This window comes from Canis lupus, chromosome 22 (genome assembly GCF_048164855.1).
Source record: "Canis lupus baileyi chromosome 22, mCanLup2.hap1, whole genome shotgun sequence".
In the NCBI taxonomy this organism is placed as follows: Eukaryota; Metazoa; Chordata; class Mammalia; order Carnivora; family Canidae; genus Canis; species Canis lupus.
In genome coordinates, this window is record NC_132859.1 from 35814492 (window position 1) to 35836333 (window position 21842).

The 21842-nt window shown below is 39.0% G+C and overlaps 2 protein-coding genes across 20 annotated transcripts in view; both read right to left on the reverse strand.

Annotated features, from left to right (window-relative positions):
• The window catches only part of NEK10 (NIMA related kinase 10), a 222816-nt gene extending 208238 nt beyond the window's left edge, over positions 1 to 14578 (reverse strand). For 5 of the 14 annotated variants that reach the window (XM_072793045.1, XM_072793044.1, XM_072793043.1 and 2 more), the window contains exon 1: positions 14367 to 14530. The gene's annotated coding sequence lies outside the window, so the exon portion shown is untranslated. Of the gene's footprint in view, positions 1 to 1162; positions 1285 to 13848; positions 14023 to 14112; positions 14249 to 14366 lie in introns of those variants that run through there. The other 9 variants (XR_012015023.1, XM_072793047.1, XM_072793042.1 and 6 more) reach the window with 7 other exon arrangements.
• A 2813-nt stretch (positions 14579 to 17391) lies between these two features.
• The window catches only part of SLC4A7 (solute carrier family 4 member 7), a 109871-nt gene continuing 105420 nt past the window's right edge, over positions 17392 to 21842 (reverse strand). For all 6 annotated transcript variants that reach the window (XM_072793031.1, XM_072793030.1, XM_072793029.1 and 3 more), the window contains one exon: positions 17392 to 21667. In XM_072793031.1, coding sequence (XP_072649132.1) covers positions 21586 to 21667 — 82 coding nt within the window. In that variant the 3' untranslated portion in view covers positions 17392 to 21585. The remainder of the gene's footprint in view (positions 21668 to 21842) is intronic.

Sequence of the window (21842 nt, forward strand, 5' to 3'; positions counted from 1 at the left end):
AATAATTGTTCCAATACAGCTTTCATATTTATGACAAAAAGCTGACCTGGAATTACGAGTTGGGGACTAGGCTCTCTTCACAGATGCACACTCCAAAAAGCATAATAATGATATTTTAGGATTGTGCTTAGGACATAACACCATGGATTCATACAATGAAGAAATATTTACTGAACATTTACTATATCCAATCGCAGATTGAGAACTGCCAAAGGTAAAACAGGCTATCACACACATATAATTCCACCACAAGCAAATAAAAACCCACTTAATGACTTCAAACTATGGTTTGTGATGTATTCAGATAAAGATTGAATTTCACATTCATTTTTCTGTAAAAGAAAGAAGGAAGGAAGGGAAGGAGGGAAGACGAGAGGGTAGAAGAAAGGAAGCATGGATGACGATCTGCAAATAATTTTAAAAGCAAAAGATCTAAGTGCTTTTTATATTTGGATATTAAAATACTCCAAAAGTTCTAAAATAAATGGAAATCCAATCAAAATTAATAGAATCTGATTTTACTTTTCCTTCAAGGACTGAGGGGAAAATGCCAGATACACACATTGGCCTGCTGGCTTCCATTTCCTGTGCAAACCAGAGCTACATACTGTGTCAGAAGTAGGAAATGAAAGCCACAAGCCACAAGGATTAGCACAGGAAAATGTGTGGAAAAGCTCGGACATAGGCTTCTTCTGCCAGAAGGAGAGCACATCTACCCAGATCATACCTGCTAAACACCCTGTCTTATTCCCTTGTTTAATCTCCATAATTTGATTGACCTGGTGTGTGAACAGGAAATAATCATCTAATAGTTTTATCAGTTTAAGATGAATGTCTACTCTGTGAGCTGGAAGAGTGAGAACAGATAACTCTCTGGAAATGTTTCACTTAATTAAACAGTAAACAAATCCACCGGAATCAGTAGAAACAGATAATTGCCTTCAGATAATAAACAAAATCATTTCCACTTGATGGTTGTTAAAATGGAAATTATTCGGAAGAAAACTTTGAGAAGTTGGGAATGCTCTGAAATATTCCACCTAATCCCATTTTAAATTAACAAAAACAATCACAGTTATACCAGTGGTTATAATCCAAAACTAGGGATGAGGGGAAAGCAGCTCACATCTTAAGTGAAGTTGCCCAGAGGCCAATAACTTACTGAGAAAGTATCCTCCAGAGAAGTCAAGCAAGGGTGCTACCAAGAGGTTTCAGAGGGCAGCTTCAGTGTGATTCCAAGAGGAGCTCTGGAGTATCGATTATGCCTCAGGACTGTCTAAACCTGAGGGAAGAGAGCAGTCTTGCATCTTTCTGGAGCCTTCAGTAATTGGGTAAGGGTCCCTGAGGGAGGTCATAATTCCCCAGACACTCCTGTCTGGGGGTAGAGGGACTCTAGGAGCTTATGAGGAGTCCTCCAAAAAAAGAGACTCAGGAACTGGCTATAAGAAGCAAAGAAATATTGAAGGCAACACCCAACACACAAATAGTCCTAAAGGATGAGAGAGACTGGGGTAGGATACCGATGTCATCCACTGTGATCACCAACCCCAGTGGAAGAGCTGTGGACAATGACGGTACAAGCATCTTGCTCGGGATACACACTGAGCACAGTCTCAAATTTCCCACCTTTGCATGACCTCTCCATGACTTTCATTTCTCTGATACTTCTACCCTCTCCCTCTTGCTCAGGAACATGGCAACTCCATGTTCCTTCCTGTCTGTAAGCCTGGACACTTGCCACTTGCTGTTGCTCTCTCATCCTCAGGCTTGCTCCTTCGTGTCATTCAGGTTGTCCCTGCTTTGGTGCAAGCTCCTCTGATGAACCACAGACTCATCTGTACCACATCACCCTGTTTCATCTCCTGAAACTCACCAACATCAGAAATCTTCTTGCCCATTTTTTGTTTCCTTCCACTAGATCGTAAGGCTCATGTGAGCAGAGACTGTACCTGTTTTACACGCAAATATATCCCCCATGCACCAAACAGGGCATGGCATGGTACAAGCACAGTACAAAACCTCAAAAAAAATATTTGTGTCATAATCTACAAGGATTGGCTAAGGTAGCTTTACCAAAGTTCATGAATTATTTTCTTTTTAACAATTATTTTAGGATATTAGGATTAGAGCCAACTTTAACACTCCAAACCTGGTGCTCTTCCTCAGTGCCCTGGGGCAGCTTGTACTCCCCACTTTGCAAAACTGTGCACAAAATATTGCAATTGCATGATTACCCCCATGAGACCAGGAATTGGACCTCCCTATTCACCAGACACAAGGAAGGCAAACAACAGATATTAACTCTATAAAAAAAAAATTAATGGATCAATGGATAAAAGGACTATTTAAAAAAACAAACCTGTGTCATTACTCCTTTAATTCAAAAATCTTTCTTAGAGCTTCCTCACAAATCAAATCAACTGATGAACATTTGTAATGCTACAATATTCTTGAATGTATTCAGGAATTATCTCAATTATTCAGTCTTTAGGAGGTAAATTAGAGTTCATTATAAAATAATATTCATGAACAGTGCTTTTCAAACCACCTATGAAGTCTCTTGTAAATTTGTAATCTATCATGGACTGATACTTTTCTTCCATATCCTGTTTGGCAAGATAAATCCACTGATCATGTACGTGGATATCACAGCAATGTTGAATTGCTGTAAAGATCTCTAATCACTCTCAATTTTGTACTTATTTCCTCATGGGCCAGTAACATAGCTGTCTGAAGACCACCCAAATATCCCAAAACTGAAGTCTCTCCTTTCAAATAGTAATATTGTTCTCACAGTAACACTAGATGATTCTGTGGGAACTATTTCCTCAAGTGCAGTGTCTGAGGACTGAGTAGTTGTGAATTCCAGGACAACCAGGAGAGGGCAAGAGTGAGCCCAGGAGAAAGAGAACCATGGCTAAGTCAGGGCTGAACATGAGCTTCCCATTTAAAACCAGGGCAGTCCCACTTCCCTGGGGTTCTGTGTACAGTTTCATTGGAGAAAAGGGTTCTGTTGCTAAAAACAAAAATAAAACAAAACAAAACAAACACCACTCATTTTTCTAACATATATTTTGCAGATGAGATGAGGCCAAAGAGATTATAATACTAGCTACATAAACACTTGTGTTCAGGTGGATTTCCCTTTGATTTTAAGTGTGAAAGCTGAAATTTAGTATTTTTTTCTTTACAAAAAGAGAGAGGGTGAAGTGAAATATTATATATAAAAATCCTAGTGCATATTACTTTAAGAACAGAAACTTTCAATATCTTTCCTCTGCATATTTCAGTCATGGGACCCAAAAACTACCTCAGAGGGAAGAGAAAGGATCTTTCCATGCCTTACGGGATAGCCAAATGGGTTCAGTCTGGGTCAGGGTTACAGCCCTGGTCAAGTACAGACATGATCACAGTACTGACTCATTGCTGAATTTTTTTTAATACACTTAAAAAAGACTCTCAAAAGTAATTCCTATCTCCTATTGCCGTTTGAATGTGGGTTAATGCTAAAAGAAGTCTCCAGAGACACACACCTCATTTGCTCATGATCTCTTGGTAATTTCAGGGTAAACACCTATGACAGAGAAAGAAATCCATGCTATGGTAAAATTACCTAATTGTCTGTAACTAATCTAAATTGTACAATATAAACCCACTAACTAAGTAACATGGTGAGTATTTGTGATATGGTTTTCAGACTCTAAAAAAAATTATTTTTTTATTCTACAGTTGCCTTAAACCATTCAGAAGATCCTTAAATGCCTTCATCTTTACTGAAGATAAAACAAAAAGTCATTAGATTCCTGATGGAAAATAGCTCCAAATCCCAGTAATACCTTTTTTTCTCATTAGTCACTTAGGTCACATCTTTGTAAATACCACATTTTATTTACTAAATTTACTAATAGTAAAGAAAAACAGCACTTAGAAAGCAGTATTAGTAAGAGAGCTTAACATGACTCCAGTTAATTACCACTTTTGGCTACATCAGGTTTATTATTTTGAAAAAGCACTAAAATAAACTGTTATAAAGCTTACCACAAAAGGAAGTTCTAACTTCCTTGTACCAACAAAAGAGAGTCCTTATTTCCTTTGATGAATGACAGTTAACCTCCATATTAGATTACAAGCTACAGATCTGTCTGTGCTCAAGTACACATTAAAGAAACTGAGAGGACTTTCAGCTCCATAACTAGCTGGCAAAGCAAAATGAAAAATCATATCCCTACATCCTTTACAGTAGATTTTTTCCCCTCAATATTCCTTTAAAAATGGTTCTTTGAAAACAAAGTAGCTAAAATTAGATATAATTTACATAGAGAATTAAAACCAGAAACCAGACAACTATGTTAAAATGCATTAGTTAGGAGTTAATTTCTTAATCTTGATAATTGTGCCATGGTCATGAAAGATGCTAGCACTAGGGAAGGAGAGCTGAGTGAAGGGTAGATGCAAACCCACCATACTACTTTTGCAGCTTTTATAGAAGTCCCAAAGTATTTCAGAATAATCAAAATGCATTGGCCATTTGAACAGTTTATTTAATTAAAGTTCTATGAGAGGGGCGCCTGGGTGGTTAAGAGTCTGCCTTCAACTCGGTCGTGGTCCCGGAGTCCTGGGATCAAGCCCTCATCGGGCTCCCTGCTCAACAGGGAGATCGCTTCTTCCTCTCCCTCTGCCCCTAACCTCACTTATGCAATCTCTCTTTCTCAAAGAAATAAAATCTTTCTTAAAAAATAAAGTGCTGTGAGAATAGAGAAAGTGTTTCCTCTTTACAAAGAACTGCACTTAATCTAGCAGAGATAGAAAGCTTGGTCTTTTCAAACTAGTTGTGTTTTAGAAAACTATAACCCTTGCACAGAAAATGTCAAGTTAGATTGGTCAAATGACTGGAAAATAAAACACACACATGCACACACACACACACATTTTGAAAGTAAAGTGATCAAAAAGTCAAGGAACTCCCTATAAGAAACAACTTGCTTATACCTGTACCTGTTACAACCTCAAAAAGGGAGTCGACTTATCTAAACCGTAGAGTTGATTTTATCCCTTATGTTACATTGTGATTGTTCTTTAATGGGAAATAGTTGTGGAGCTAGCAGAACAGAAACATCTGTTATATGAAAAAAAACCCTTAGAGAACATCTGGTGGGAGGGTTTCTAACACCTTGCAGGCCTAGGAACTGAGTGTAAGTGAGTGACAGGCATAGCAGGACTGACAGATTAAAGTCAGGACTTCCGTCAAACCTGTAAAGGCATATCCTTCCTAAAGGGATTCAAACTCATATTAAAACTGAAGCAAAACAAAACTCCTGCACAGGACAGATAAAACAAATCCACCGGTCATGGGTTGAATATCAGGATTCAGCACCCTTCATTTAACACAAGGGGAAACTGAGGCCCAGAGAGGTACAGGTATCCAAGGCCACACAACACCTTTAAAAGGAGGAAAGCAGAGCCCAGTTCACTTTCAGGGCCTAAATCCTAAATGGCAATCCAGGTAGATGGGAGAACTTGTTGACCTTGGCCCTTAGCCAAGGGCAAAGGGTGATCTAATAACAACGGATGCTTGCACAACTCCACCTCCTGGACCCTGGGGGGCTTGCAAACATCCATTCATTCATCCTAGCTCACTCGTGTGAAATAGGTAGGCGGTGTATCCTAGTATCACCATACAGAGGAAAACAAAGACACAGTTGCTACAGAACCTCCATCGGCAGGAATCTGTCGCCAGCTCAGGGCAAGTATCATCATGGCCTTGCTCCTGAGTCAGGAGACCTGATCCCTTCTTTGTGCAAAGCATTTATATTTTAAACAATTTTCTCTTATATCTAAATAAGCACTTTAAGGTACAAGGAATAAAACATCCCAATTGTACTGTCTCCCACTCATTCCCACAAATATTTATTGACCATCTGCTGTGTGTTAGATACTTTTTTAAGAGTTTGCCCTCATTTTCCACTAGGCAGCACTGACCCAAGTTGGACAGCCGGTGCTGCTCCAGAATCAACTAGAATATGTGGCAACAGATACCATTATAATTTTCTTCTTTCAAGCTTTATTCCCATTGAAACTTATACCTTTTTTGGTGAAGGGAAATATCTGCAGATATGAACAGAGTTTCTATAGATCCCCTCAACTGCCACTGCATAATGGTTATTTGTGATATGCCTGTGCTCACGGCTTGTCTGGCTGCTGACCCAAACCTACTCAAGACCTATTTTGTCATGTACCTGTGTTAAGACAAATGAAATCAGAGACCCATATATTAAACAGGGAGATTGAAAAGGAAAAAAAAAAAGGTCCAGATGATATGAGGGGAAAATTTATATTAACTAGTCAATGAAAGTAACTTAAAAAGCACATCAAATTTCTCTTTTCTTGTTGACCCCAAACACAGCAAGAATATGTGTTTTGTTTTGTTTTAATTTACTCATGAGAGACACAGAGAGAGAGGCAGAGACATAGGCAGGGGGAGAAGCAGGCTCCCTGTGGGGAACCTGATGCGGGACTCGATCTGAGGACCCCAGGATCATGATCTGAGCCAAAGGCAGACGCTCAACCACTGAGCCACCCAGGTGCCCTGCAAGAATACATTCTATTCTCTGTTTTTGTGTCAGAGAGGGGACAACAATATTCAATCACTCCTTCAAAAATGAATTATTGATGCCCTCAATAATCCTCAGCACTGAGGATACTGCAATGAATAAGACATGGTCAAATATGTCTTACCCCCAAGGTGAACCCTCATAATAATAAATGAGTCATGGTGGCAATAGGCAAGTATGGATTCAGCCCAAACTGTAGACCTTTTAAGGGTGAAAAAAACACTGAGTAAACACATTGATATTCATAACAATTGGAGGCACTACAAGAAACTATAAGTATTTTTAAGCCATAAAATTAAATTAAATTTCATCTAATAACACTTTGTTTTCAGTGCATTTATTTACTATGCTCTGAATGTGCACAAGACACTATTGGGCACTGCAAAAACAATCTATCCACATCTCAGTGTGTGTTTGTGTTTGCATGTGTGTGTGTGTGAAATCATAAATACATAGGCTAAACAATATGAAACTACTGCTATTGGGTTTTAAGGCAGGAGGGTAGTTTCTCATGTATTAGTCTCTACACGCTAATACAGGGATTAAATAAGAATTCTAGAAATGTCAAAAAGCATAGGCAATTAACTTCCTTATTATATTATTAACCTATATAATTAAAGGAGATTATAAATTGAATGAATGTGGGGGGAAGATCACTGTGAGCTGAAAAGTTATGGAAAGGCTCATGAACTGGGGACATGAAGAAGGTCCAGAAAAATGGGTGGGGTATGTGATGAACTTTCCAGGAGAGTGAATGAATAAGGGGATGGAGGCAAAATACTGGGAGTGGTTTGGGGAGACAGCAAGTAGGTGAGTTGAACTGAAGCTGAGGAATGTGAAGAGAGGTGAATGATGGTGCATGAATGAGAGGCAGCCTCTAATTCTACATCCAACTTCTGAAGCAAAATAGTCGTAAATAATCTCAAAGTACAGCCCTTTGGCATAAACCTCAGAAAAAAAATTGCACTTTTCTCATCCTCACCCCCTTATTCCTACTAAATCCTGACTAGTTTCCTACTATTTCTAATATGTACCCTATCTATTCACTTCTTTCCACCCTCATTGCCAACACCCTAGTCTCCCTCCTCACTCACCTGACCTACAGCAATCCATTCCTAAATGGTCCCTCAACTTCCATTTACTCTCTCTACCCAACAATATGGAATCCATTCTCCACACAGCAACAAAAGCACCCTTTTTATGGTACAACTCTGACAGATTAAGCCTTTGTGGGCTTCTCATTTCTCTTAGGATAACAATAAAAATCAACGAGGCCTATAACATGTTCCATGGAGATGATGCCTCTGCCGCCCTCCCTAGCCAGTTCCACTAATACCTGGTCCCTGAATCCTTGCTCTAGAGCTGATTCTGCTAGACACCCAGGGATCTCTACTCCTGGACTCAAGAAACTCAACAAACAGATGGGTATGAGAAGGCTTGTCATGTCTCAACTCAAGTGTCCATTCTTTAAGGTAATTTCCACTGCTCCTTTAGGAGGCCACAGCTTCACCAGGCACTGTCTTGTAGCTCTTAATAAAGAGTCAGATTCAGGCAATAATTTAATAAATGTCTGTCTCCTTTAGGTACTGTAAACTAGTCAGGGATAGAGTGACCGCCAGTTTGCTCATCCCCGGCATCCAGAAAAGCATTGCTAAGAATTGAATGAGTAATTGCTGAATGGATGAATGAATGAATGAATGAATGAGTGAATGAATGAATGAAAAAAATCCCAAGTGAAACGTGATTGGGAAGCTCTAAGTATAAATGGAGTATCATTGTTTAAATATGAAGAATAAAGATAGCAGGAGAAAATTATCAACAAATAATAAGTTTGCCTCAGCTGACCAGGATCCAGTTGTTACAAAATGTTGGTCTGACAAAAATCTCATCATAAACACAGCCACAAAGTAAAGGAAGCCACAAGGTTAATAAGATATTCATGCTAAATATGGACTACCTCAAGTATACAGAAACAGGACAATAGTATTTCCTGAAGATGAGCATTCATATTTATCTCAAGTGTAGCATATAGATGCACATCCTATGAATATGCGGTCTCCACTGGTTTAAGAACATGAATTCTTCTGGCTACAACACTAAGATGTATTCCAAAGGAGCACCAATAGTGGACGAGACCTGGTTTCTGTGTGTGCCTGCCACATGACCTCAGAAAGCCCCAGGACCTCTCTATTTACTAGTTTCCTCATTTACCGAAAATAGAAATAATAATATCTCCCATTATAAAGTGGTAGTTGGAACTAAATAAAATAAAGCAAAACCCCTTTAGCACTGTCAATAGCTACAGAAATGTAACTAATTGTTATGATAGCTGTTTATAAATACTGTGACAGGTAATATTACTATTACTTCAATTTGAAGAGCCTGCCATGCTCATTTTATGAATTTTTAAAAGGTTTTATTTATTTATTCATGGGAGACACAGAGAGAGGCAGAGACATAGGCAGAGGGAGGAGAAACAGGCTCCATACAGGAGCCTGACGCAGCACTTGATCCTGGAACTCTGGGAATACGTCCTAAGCTGAAGGCAGATAGATGCTCAACCGCTGAGCCACCCAGGTGTCCCTGCTATGCTCATTTTAAATCAATTGTCTATATTCACTGACTTTGATTCATTGAAAACAAATAGTAGACACAAAGTGAAAAAAAAAAAAAGCTTTATTTTCAAAATGACAAGCAGTCCTGATTTTAATTTTTTTAAATCTAATGTTATTCAAGGTTTACTATCATAAGCACTCTGGTATATTCATTTAATCCTTAAAATGATCTTATGTGGTGGGTAGTGTTGGATATCCAACTTACTGAAGAAGAAACCGAGGCAATGAGAGGCTAAGTAACTTGGCTAAGATCTTGTATCTAGTAATAGAACAACGATAATAAGAGCAAATGTTTACATGGTGCTTTGCCCATGCCAGTGCCATGCTCAGTGCTTTCCATACTTTAACTCATACAAGTCTCCTAACAAATCTGGAAGGCAGCTACCAGCATTCTCCCCTTTCAAACATGGGCAAACTAAGGTCCATAGAGGTTAAGCACTATGTGTGTAGGCCAAACAGCTGTTAAGTGGCAGGACAGGAATTTAAAGCCAGGAAGATCCTTCCCTGTTAATCTATTGCTATAATAACTCTCACTTATTGGTGGAAATTTTCCAGCTCTCTATTTCTAAGTGAATTTTCTAAATAAATGTTTGCCACATTAATAATCAAATATTACTTCATACACACTTTTCTGAAATTAACAATTCCCTGTCTTTCACAAGTGATACACTAAATACTATATAATTTTTTCCGATGGCCTAGGGTCATGGCTGCTGTGCTTTCTGCATTCAGCTTCTAGTTTTTATTTCAAGTTTCATAGAAGGGTTTTCTAGTCTCTTTTCCAGATGAGCCAGTCGACTGTCATTTTGTCTCTGTGACTTTTTTTTTTAATTTATTATTTATTTTATTATTTTATTATTTTTATTTTATTAAAAATTTATTTTAAAAAAATTTATTGTGAATGTGTATGAGCATGCACAAACATGAGTCAGGGTTGGGAGAGATGGTGCAGAGGGAGAAGCAGACTCCCCACTGAGCAGGGAGCCCAACATAGGGTTCCATGCCAGGATCATGATCTGAGTCAAAGGCAGATGCTTAACCGACCAAGCCCCCAAATGCCTCTCAAAGCCATATTCTTAAGAACGTCATTGTCTACAATTCAATTCTTTGATTGGAGAGGTGGGGAGTAGATCTCCTTTTGGCCAGGTCTGTGTGTACAAAGTACTCAGATGTCAAATCTCACCCCCTTCTCTCCTTACTCTACATAACAAAATACACTCTATTTGAGATTCTCCAAGACCCAGGTTTTGGGTGGAAATGGTCCCAGGAAAATTGGGGCCAGAATTCCATGGGTGCCTAGAACTGTCTGGGTAACATGCAGAGCTGGGTCATGCCTGTAGGCACCAGAGAGATTTCAGTCAGGTATTTTAAATGGTATTGACATCTGCTTCCTAGGGAATAGTTTTGATGCTGCCCTAATCAAAGAGACTCGGATTTAAATCCTGCCTTCCCCAGGTGTGGGACCTTGGGCAAGTCATGTCACCCTCTGAGCCTCAGTTTCCATTTGTCACATGGAGAAAATTACTCTGACTCAGAAGGCGTGCTGGGAAGATAGAGAAGTTAGTATGTGGGCATCTGCTTCACAGATGGTCTTAATTCAGCACCACCTGACCCGAGGGACCACCTGAAATCCCCTTAGCTTCATCAAAGCAAAACCCACAGTTACAAATCCCTGGCAGGCAGCCACCGGTCCTGACTTTTAATGGCTGTGAAGCTAGGACCCAGATCAATTAGAATTATCCCTAATGTAGGATTTAATAACCCCCGAGGTGATGTCAAGTCAATGGAGTTGGGTGTATGACCTTTATTTTATCATGACTATTGAAATTTCAGCTGAGATGAGGTTAAGTCTGACCTCTGGATAAGCATGAGTAATTATGAAAAATCAGTGCTTATTTTCAAGGGTTTTTAAAGTCATCACACGTGTCACCCAGATATGAATATGTTTAATGTTCACTTTCCTATGGAAATAGACCAAGTCTTTCAAAAATATAAGATTCATTCCCAAACCCAAGCCACACAATCTGTCCCTCAGCAGAGACTTTTTATTCCCTTACCCTGCTTTAACTGTTAACTTATCTCTCTCACCCAAGAAATACAAACAGCTACTTTTACAGGTACATACTTCCTATATACCCACCATAGTTCTAAGAAATTTGTCAATATTGATTCATGTAACTAAACAACTCCATTTTACAGGAAACTGAGGTGCAAAAAATTGAAGTAATTTGCCAGAGGTCTCATATCTGGCAGTTGGGGGAGCTCGCACTTGCACCTAGGCAATTTGGCTGGAAAGTCTGTGTCCTACGCATCTTGCTCTACTATTCCTGAGAACATAAGTTCTAAAGGAACAGTGACCTTGTTTTGTTCACTGCCAAACGTGCAGGTGCTCAATAAATATTCGTTAATTGTCTGAACGACCTTCTAGCTCCTCTCTTCCTATCTAAGTGCTCAAACTCCGTTCACTCTGACTTTGGCCTCAAAGATGGGCTGGCTCTGAGAGGCAGGAGTAACATTCTGGGCCCTTCTTTCACCTCCTCAGGATTTTACTAGTTGCAGTTCCTTTTGATCTGCCCTATCTGGCATGGTGCCCTAGACTAATATGATTGTCAACAAATACTCATTAAATGAATGAGTGTCTTACCTGTTTGCATGCTGTTGACAATACACAAAAGTTTGTCATCGAGTAGTACAGCATGATCAAGTAGGAGGAGGATGTCCTAGAAATTGCACTTAAATGAATTAAAAGATTGATTTGTATCTTCTGTGGGCCAAACATGGAAATTTCACAATTCTCACCTTTAGTATGTTACTTTTTCTTTTTTGTGAAGACATTTTTAGGGCAGCTTTGGATTTACAACAAATCTGAGAGAAAGGTGCAGAGATTTCTCATATACCTCCTGCTCCCAAACTGCAGAGTCTCCCCTATTAACAGAATCACTCACCAGAATGATATATTTTACACTAAGGATGAGCTGTATTGGTACATCATGATCACCCAAAGTCCAGTTTACCTTAGGGTTGACTCTTGGTGGTATACATTCTATGGGTTTGGACAAATATATAATGAGATGTATCCATCACTATAATATCATATATTTTCACAATCCTAAAAATCCTCTGTTCACTGTCTATTCATTTCTCCCCAACTCCCAACTCCCAGAAACCACTGATCTTTTTACAGTTTACAAATTTTTGCCTTTTCCAGAATGTCATATTGTTGAATCTATACAATATGTAGACTTTTCAGATTGGCGTCTTTCACTTAGTTATAGGCATGTAAGTTTCCTCCATGTCTTTTCATGGCCTCATAGTTCATTTCTTTTTAGCACTGAATAATGTTCCACTGTCTGGTGGTATCAGTTTGTCCATTCACCCACCAAAAGACATCTCAATTGTTTGCAAATATTGACAATTGTGAATAAAACTGCTACAAACATCCTTGTATTTTGATTTTTTAAACATATGAAAATTTACTAAGTATAAGGTACTGTGAATTTGATATGAATTGTGCAGATTTAGTCTTTAAGATAATCAGATGAGATAGGTGCTATTATCAGCCCATTGTACAAATAAAGACGCTTATTGGAGACTAAGTAATTTGCTGTGGGCCACTGAACTAAAATGCAGAAGCCAGGATTCAAATCCATGTATCTCTGACTCCAAAGCCTTTCTCCTGCAACCTACACTGTACTCTCTGTTTCCTGCTTGAAATTTGTGCCATGTAATAACAACTACCATCATAATGATTATGCAGATAGACTCTGAGTTGAAGTAGTTTCCAATTACTAAGGGTCTTGAAATCTAAGCAAAATCTACAAATTCAACATTCATATTTTATAAGCAAAAGCTTCATTGGCCAGAAATTACTTCCGACTTTTCTGGAACCTGAAAAAGGACATGATGAAAAACAATGACTTCCCATTTTAGAGATCCATTCGATTAACCAATATCTGTTATAGCCCCTGCTATAAGGAAGTTACTGTGAGAAATACAACAAATGCCGAGTGAGACAAACATAGCCTCTGCCTTCACAAAGAGTGTCTAGAGAAGGGAATAGAAAAGTAAAGAGGCAACGCATAGCGAAAGACTACGGAGAGAGAACAGGGGTGGGGAGGGTGCAAAAAGTGGAGTCCACTGTGGGCAGTGTGAACAACAGGCACAATTACCACACAGGGGAAAGAGTGTGGCATGTTCTGGGAATGAACAAATTGGTAATGCTGATGGAAGGCCCAACTAAAGAGTCTGGAGTAAGATAACAGAGAATCTTTGCAGGGAACGAAATGCTATCATTTGTTTTTTAGAAAGATCCTAACTCTCGGGGAAAACGGATGAGATAGGGCCCGACTGGAACCAGGGACCTGGATGGGTGCTGAATTTAACCAACGGACTGGTGGAAATTACAATACACCGAGAACGGAGACGATGATGTGGGAATTGGTATGACAGCTAGTAAGAAGGGGCAGGCTCGGTAACTGATGGAGATGCACAAGAGGTGGTGTCAGAGACCCTGCCTGGAATGTGATTTTGGTAACTGAGTGGATAGGTCTGCCCCAGATAGGGAATCCAAGGGTGAGGCAGTCTGGCGGGGGTGGAAGGAGCTAGCCTTTGGGGTTGCACACCTGAAGTGTGGAGGTGACTGGCGGTTGGATTTGGGGGTCTGGCGCTTCGTGGAGCAGCGTGGGCTGGAGGTGGCGGCTTTCCAGCCATAGGCAGACACGCGACGCGTGAAGGCTGGAAGGGGACAGGCTCACCCACGTGGTGCAGGAGGGCGGAGGGGCAGTCAAAGCAGCCTCGCAGAAGGGGAGGCAGAAAAGCGACGCCCATAAAGACTTTCACCAACGAGGCTGCAGGGGTATCGGACAAGAGGGAAGAGACACACTCACGCTCCACGTAGGCAAAAGAATTCCTTCCCCGAACTGAGAGGGCCAGGAACACGCTGACGGCGCCTGCCCACCCCTTCCGCCGGAGGCAGACTCGCGGCGACCCCCGACCCGCGACAGCCCGCGCTCGGCCGCAGCGCCCCGGCGAGGAAGCGGCGCCCGCAGGCCTCGGGGCTGCCCCCGGGACCGGCCTCTCCCGGGAGCCCCCGCCTCCCGCCGCGCGCGGCGCAGGGGGACGCCCGCTCCCGCCCACTCACCGCGCCCGAGGGAGGGCCCTCCTCCAGGCCAACTCCTAAACCTGCCTCCTCATCCTTTCTGCTGCTGCCACCCGCGGCTCCGGATCGGGGCGCCCCTCCGCGTCCCCTCCGCGTCCCCTCCGCGTCCCCTCCACCCCGGGGACACCGCCGCCTGCTGCGCCGTTGGTACAGTCAAACCCTGCTTCAGGCCACCAACCGGCGCTGCCTGAGCCAATGGCGGCGGCTCTTCTTCCGCCTCGCCGGCGCGCCTCGGCCAATCAGGAAGGGCCGTGCTGCGGCGTGCCGGGCGCCATAGCGACGGGTGACGCCTGCCGCGGCGTTGCCGTGGCAACCGCAGAACGCGCAGCTTCTGGCCCCAAGGCTGCAAGCCCGGGCGGCGGGAGGTGGGCCGTAGGACCTTGCTTGGGCCGGCTCCCTCGGACCTGGGGCTGCCGGGCCCGCTCCCTCCGACCTGGGGCCACCGGGCCGGCTCACCCGGACCTGGAGCTGCCGGGCCGGCTCCCTCCGACTGGAGCCGCCGGGCCGGCTCCCTCGGACCTGGGGCCACCGGGCCAGCTCACCCGCACCTGGAGCTGCCGGGCCCGCTCCCTCCGACCTGGGGCCGCTCGGCCCGCTCCCTCGGACCTGGGGCCACCGGGCCAGCTCCCCCGCACCTGGAGCCGCCGGGCCGGCTCTCTCCGACCTGGGCCACCGGGCCGCTCCCTCGGACCTGGGGCTACCAGGCCAGCTCACTCCGACCTGGGGCTACTAGCCCGAGGACAGGTTTCCTAAGCCCTGTGGCTTTTTCTGGACTTCGTGTGCGCAACTTTTAGCATTTGAAATAAAACGGGTGAGGAAGAACTGTTTCATCTCGTGCTTAGTTTCAAGATCTGTTATGGACTAAAAATCTCCCAGACATTCGTTTGAAAGGATCAACGCTACAGAGCTTTCATATAGTGTGAACACATTTTCAGTCACTCAAGTGCACTGCACACCTCAATGAGAATAGAGTTGTGAAAATAAAAGTGACTGGGCATTTAAGACATCTATCCGGTTCACTTAGCATAGGCAAGTCTCTTTTTGTGAAGGTCTGAAGCTTCTTGAAAAAAAAATTTTTTTTCGAACTGCATCAAAGTCTTAAGGAGTCACATTATGAAGCTTTAAAAAATGAAAAATATCCATGCTCATTTTATGCCAGACACTATTCCACAATGTCATCTGGTAGTCATGACTTTTCATTCTGGTTTAGAATTGAAAATGGAGGCACAGTAAGTTTTCTACGTTGCCCAGCTAGTTACTGGCACAGCTAGTAAATGGTAGAGGCGGATATAAGGTACACAGTTCTGCATAGGTAGAACCTATGTGGTTTCAGTCTAGAGCCTAGTCTTAACCACACTGATGCACCGTATTTCTTCAAGTATAGGGCCTACTTGATCTCATCTTAATATTGCTCAAAAAGGCCACCAGTGTGGCAATTAGTACAGTGACTACATCTCCCAAAACTTGATTTAAAATGCTTACAATGAACTATTCCCTGATGTTTCTTTTTAAATAATAACGAAAAGTAGGCTCAATGGGATAACCACACTTGAGGTTGGGTAATTAAAAATATATATTCTAACCTACAAGAACAAGGTAGGTCCCATTTTGGAAACAGAGAAGGGGGAAATGAAAGTCACTCAGATAAATGTAACAGAACTAATTAAACTTCAGAGAACATAAAGCCTAGCAGGATTAATGTTACTAATCAGAAAACATAAGTTGAATAATGTGGAGTTGAAAAGGTCTTCTCTTAAAGACATTTTAAATATTTAGCAGTGAGACAAAAATGATTCCACTGAACTCCTTTCCTTCATCAGAATATTGAATGTGCTTCCCCTCTTTGTCTTTCTCAACAAAATGTTAAGCTAATGTTTTGGCCTTTCCAGAATAGAAGTGGAAGTTGCATAGAAGATTAAGCATAAAGAACACTTGCCTCTTGGGAAGAAGAGAGCTATCCTCTTTACCTGGTAAGGATCCATGTTGTTGTCTGCAATGTGATAATGACCCATGCCCCCCCAAAGGGTCATGCTTGCCTTAAGTTCATGGCTTATGTGGTAGGACCCAAACTTGAAAGACCTAACATCCATCCCCTTTCCATGTTTTCCAATACCCCTTTTACTATGCTGAGATGATTTCACAGACTGTAAATTATAGAGTTCAAAAGCAAAACGTAGAATGCCTGAACTATAACATAAAGAACAAATAAAAGTAATTTAAACAGGTACCAAAATAGGTGTAAACTTCCAGGATTAACAAAAGGACAAAATCACTTCCCCAAATTTCTAAGATACCAAAAAAAGGGTATTTACACACACAAGCACATGTGCTTTCACTAGAGGAATGAGAATGATTTGGTAGACGATCAGCAGAAGGCTGAGAACAATTTGAAGGAAAAGAAGAACTGAAATGGAGTCTTGAAAGAACAGAGAAAACCGAAAGAAAGGTCTTCCAGTCAGGAATGTTCTCATTCAAAGCCTAAAAGGTAGAAATGTAAAGGTTAACCATAGAAAGAACTGACACTCAAGACATCAGATATGCCTTAATGAGCAAGATAAAACAAAATGAGTAAGATCTCCTTTCTTCTTACCTTCTCCTACAGAAAAAACAAAAAACTCAAAAGCTATAGACGGGAATAAAAAATTGACAAAAAACTTTTTCCTAAAGTAAATGTAAGAAAACTTTCAGATGAAATTTCTAAAGCCCTAAGCACCTTTCTCACTCCTAAAGGCTATCAAGTTCACGGTAGGACATCAGAAGCTGTGTCTTATTATAGGGAGAATAATGGGCCAGTCTACTCTTAAAGGGCTTTAATTTCGAAATTTCTTAACTCTTATTTATTATTTATTAAAAAGTCATTTCGAAACACACAATATTTTGTTTCATCTTCTCTATTTCCTTACTGAAGGATATGAATATTTGGAATCACCTATTTTCCTTCATCCTCCATCCCTCTGCATGAGAAAGATATGCAGCAATCCTAATAAAGTACAAAGTAGAGACAATATCCAAACAACTAATTCAGTAGACTTTTATTGCTCTTTCAACTTCAATAACATCTCTAAAAAATAGTTTTCTTCTAACAATTATGAAACAAATTTGAAAGGCAGGATTGTTCACATTATAGACTTGGTAGAGACTTGTACTTCATATAAATGAAAAATACCAGTTCTACATTTTAAATGTTTAATTTACCTTGGATTTTATTACAAAAAAAATATTATCATTGTAATTATAAAAGTCATAAAAATTAGAACTGTACTGTGAAATTATACCAAGCTATCAAATATTATATAAATGAACAATAAAATTCAATTTCTATTTATTCAAACATAGTAAACATTGGAAGATAACCCCCCTACAAAAACAAACAAAAAAAACCCCAGATTTTTAATATTAAAGCAACAGAAGAAAAAGCCACAACACAAAAATCAATGCACAAAAATCTGATTAAAAAGCCACTGGGGTTTAACAATTACTAAAACTGCAGAAGTCAGTATGTGCTAATTAAATTAAACTTTAAAAATGATCTTTAGATGATTCCATTTCCAACTATATGTTTTCCTATTATTGATACTTATATTACTTTTGATATGTTAGAAAAGATCCAACTTAACATTAAAATTGCCAAATTTTGAATTTTGAACACTATTTTAAATTTTCAATGTCCTTAAAATCTTTAAGCTTACTTTCTAAAAAATAAATAATTGTTGTACTAAACCAGAAGACATTTCACATATTTGTATTATATATGATAACAATGATGTCATCTACATAAATAAATTTAAAGCATTAAGTTATTTAATTTAAACATTTTTGAATTACAATGTTATATCAATGGCTTACACATCCAAAATCTGAGCACTTTAAAACAGGATTCACATGTCAAAACTGTTGAGCACATTTACAGAATCAATGTACATGATATGATACTTGAAAAACAGCAAGCTCTGGTGTAATACCTCAGTTTCAGAAACCATTTTACATTACAGAATGTTGAACCTGTCTTTGTGAAAGGAAAAAACTTAGAAAGCTAATATATACACATACATAAACCTGAAGTATGAAGAAGAAACAGAAATGCTTTTTGGAGAGAGAAAACAAAAATTAGTAATTTTGAGTGGTAAAGAAACCCTGCCTTATAAATACATGCATTAGCACATAAAGTTTGTCCTCCATGTTTTACAAAGACTTGGCAAATATGAACATTGATACGCCACAGCTTTTTTCAACAACTGAAGAAATTTAAGATTTTTAACAACATTGTCTCTCTCTCTCTCTCTCTCTCACACACACACACACACACACACACACTAGAAAGACTGTGTGCTTCACTTCAGCATATCTAATATTATAAGAGAAAATACAGCATCATCCTTTTATCATAAGGAAGTTATTAGCTCATTGTTTTCTCAAAAGCTGCTATTTTAGAGTGAAATAGCATCCAAAAGAAGGTAAATTTCAGATGGTCAACATCAGGATTTATCATAGTCTCTGTAAACAGACATCTATAAATAAATAAAATAGGGTGGAGAGAAGAATATCCTGAGGTGGCTCTGTAGCCAGGGTATTCAGTAGCACTAAGCTCCATCCTGGAAACCAAGGCATCTAAGAAAGTGCAGGGCTGTTTATATTAATTTATTTTGTAAATGGAATATGTACAGGTTTAATTATTTTGCACCTTGAGGTAAATCAGTACATTGCAATTACTACTGCTCATTTACACCTATTTAAGGCAACATTTAAAAATTTATATATGTAGTAAATTATATTTTTCACTTTCTTGCAATGAACACTATCCATGATTGTTATTTTTCAAAAATAATGGAAAAATATCATAACCATGTAGAACAAGCAATTAATTACTTAATAAACATGAGTTACCTTTGCTCTTCAATGGAGTAGTCATATCAGATTATTTTGTAAGTCAAGTAGTCAAAAGAAAGCAGAAGCCATTAACAAAAACAGTAAAAACATTTTGAGTGCAAAGTATTTTGCAAGTCATGGTTTTTCTGGCACTGGACAATTACTATACATAATTAAATAAAAATCACAGAAACACTATGATCCCAGGTAGTTTTCTTTAAATTTTAAAATCCTTCCTGTAAAATGAGCACATTTGTTAACCCTATGATGTCCAGACACAAAGAAACGATGTGAAGAAATCCCCTTGTTCAGGAACATCGGAGGAGTTTACAAAATATAGCAGCAAATACTGGGGTCTTTGGAAATGATTATGCTGCCATGGATAAATAGGAATTATTTCAATGGAAGTTCATAAAGAATAATAAGCACCGTGGGTAATACTCAATTATCAATTGCCAATAGAGTCTAACTCTTTTTCAGGCAGTACCAAATGATGCCAACTCCATTTTCTAAAGAAAAGTAGCATGTTACACTGTCAACTTCTCATTTGAGACAGAAGTCGAATCCTTTATTTTAACTAAAATCTGACAATATGGTCTCAGATGGGGGAACTACCTCAGCTACCAAGTAGTTAAGAATGGATTAAAAACACTTCAGAATTGCTAAAATATCAGCTTTTGGCATTCCTCCTGATCCTCTATAAGATCAGTTGTTCATACTTTTGTACTTTAATTAGAAATGATTAAAGGGAGCACTGGAATTTCATTAAAATTTTCATCCTAATATTCATGTCACAATTTCAGTATTTCTGTGGCTTCTCAATACTCATTTGGTTTTTGTAAATTATCCTCTTGCCAAATCACTTTCACAACCCCATTCATCCAGTCCTACAGGCTTAACAAGAACATTTGTTTATTTTATGTAGAGCTAAGAGTATATAAAAGATGACTAAAAAGATTTGCTAGAAGTTAAAAAGACAGCTCAGAAAAGCAGAAACTAAGAAAGAAATGCTAACATAAACTAGAAAGGATGCCATCTGAGCTATACATAAAATGTCTAAATTCCTTTTAAAATACAAATATGGCAGTGCTTTATAGCAAAGATGTAAAATCTGTCAACTGCTTTCAAAGATAATAAACCATAAATGCAAGTGAGCACCAACTATTTACATTAACAATTTAAATTACTCTGTATTTGTTACCTTTTCAAATGTTTATATAAAGTATCATATCAATTAAAATAAATAAAATAGTTTAAAATGAAATCACAGATAACAATCTATTAAATATTATCTATATGATAGAAAGAGTAACAACGTAAACAAGAAAATGAAAGGTAATTCTTTAGAATAAAGTAATACTGATCATAAACCCATAAAAGAATTCTGACTCCTGATTATTTAATATTATTTGTAATAGAAAAATAATCAAGAACTTGAACCTGATATAAACTAAATCATATTTTAAGAAAAAGACAGCAAAGGCAGAGAGCAGAGTGGGCATTCTGGGCTCTTATAAAGCATTAGGATTCAGAAAAAAAAATCTACAAAAGGCAACAAAATTTAACTACTAGCAAGTGGCAATTTACAGCCTCTAAAATCCATAAAGTTATGACTGGTATGGGGCTAAATTTACAAAATCACCTGCAATTTCACTTGTCTATCAGAATAGGAACCTAGATGTGAAAGTTTTAAGATTTAAAATAAATTTTAAAAACATAAAGATCAAAAAGCAATAGTTCTTATCTAGAAAGTTTCTACTGTTCTATCTTCTTCTACTGTTCTAAACTTCTTGTGAAACAAGATGGACATCTGCATAAATGAAACAAACACACTGAGAAGCCATGACATGTCACCATTTGTCCCACAGCACTGGCATAAAGATTCCCTGTTCTTCCCATAAAGAACTAACAGAAGTGAAATAATATGCAAAAATTTTTAGTAACTCAAGTTAAAGTTATAAATATATGGACAACGTACATCACTAACAGTTGGTATGAATTACCACTGATGGACAAATAGATTTAAAGGAAAAGTAAATTAAATACATTTCCCCACACCTCTCTACTGCAGAACAGAAAAATTTTTTTCCAACAGAATAAATATTTGAAGAGTAAGAACCATGTACCTCATTTCTAAGAGACCATTTCATTTTATACACAGTCTCCATGGTGTTCCTAACAAACTTCAGACACTACTTCAAAAAACCCAGTAGTCATGCATAAACAGCATGACATACAATATTGTCATATATAGTGACATGAAATACACACATTTTATATATATATACATATATATATCTGTATAGCTATATATATAATTCCTCTTGGTTCAATTCTATAATGAAGTTTCAGCATCCAGGTATTTCCTTGTTGGTTCATCTTCAAAATTTATTTTCACACTCACAGGTTTCTCAGGGCTATTTAAAACAAAGAATGAGAATAAATTATTTTAAAATGGACAAATCACATTCTAAAACTGGCCAACAGTATACATAATAAGCCTTTTGAGATGACTATTAATACTATAAACATATGACTATTATTTTATTGCTTTCTTTTCATATCAGTAAATTTGATTGGAAAGACAAATAT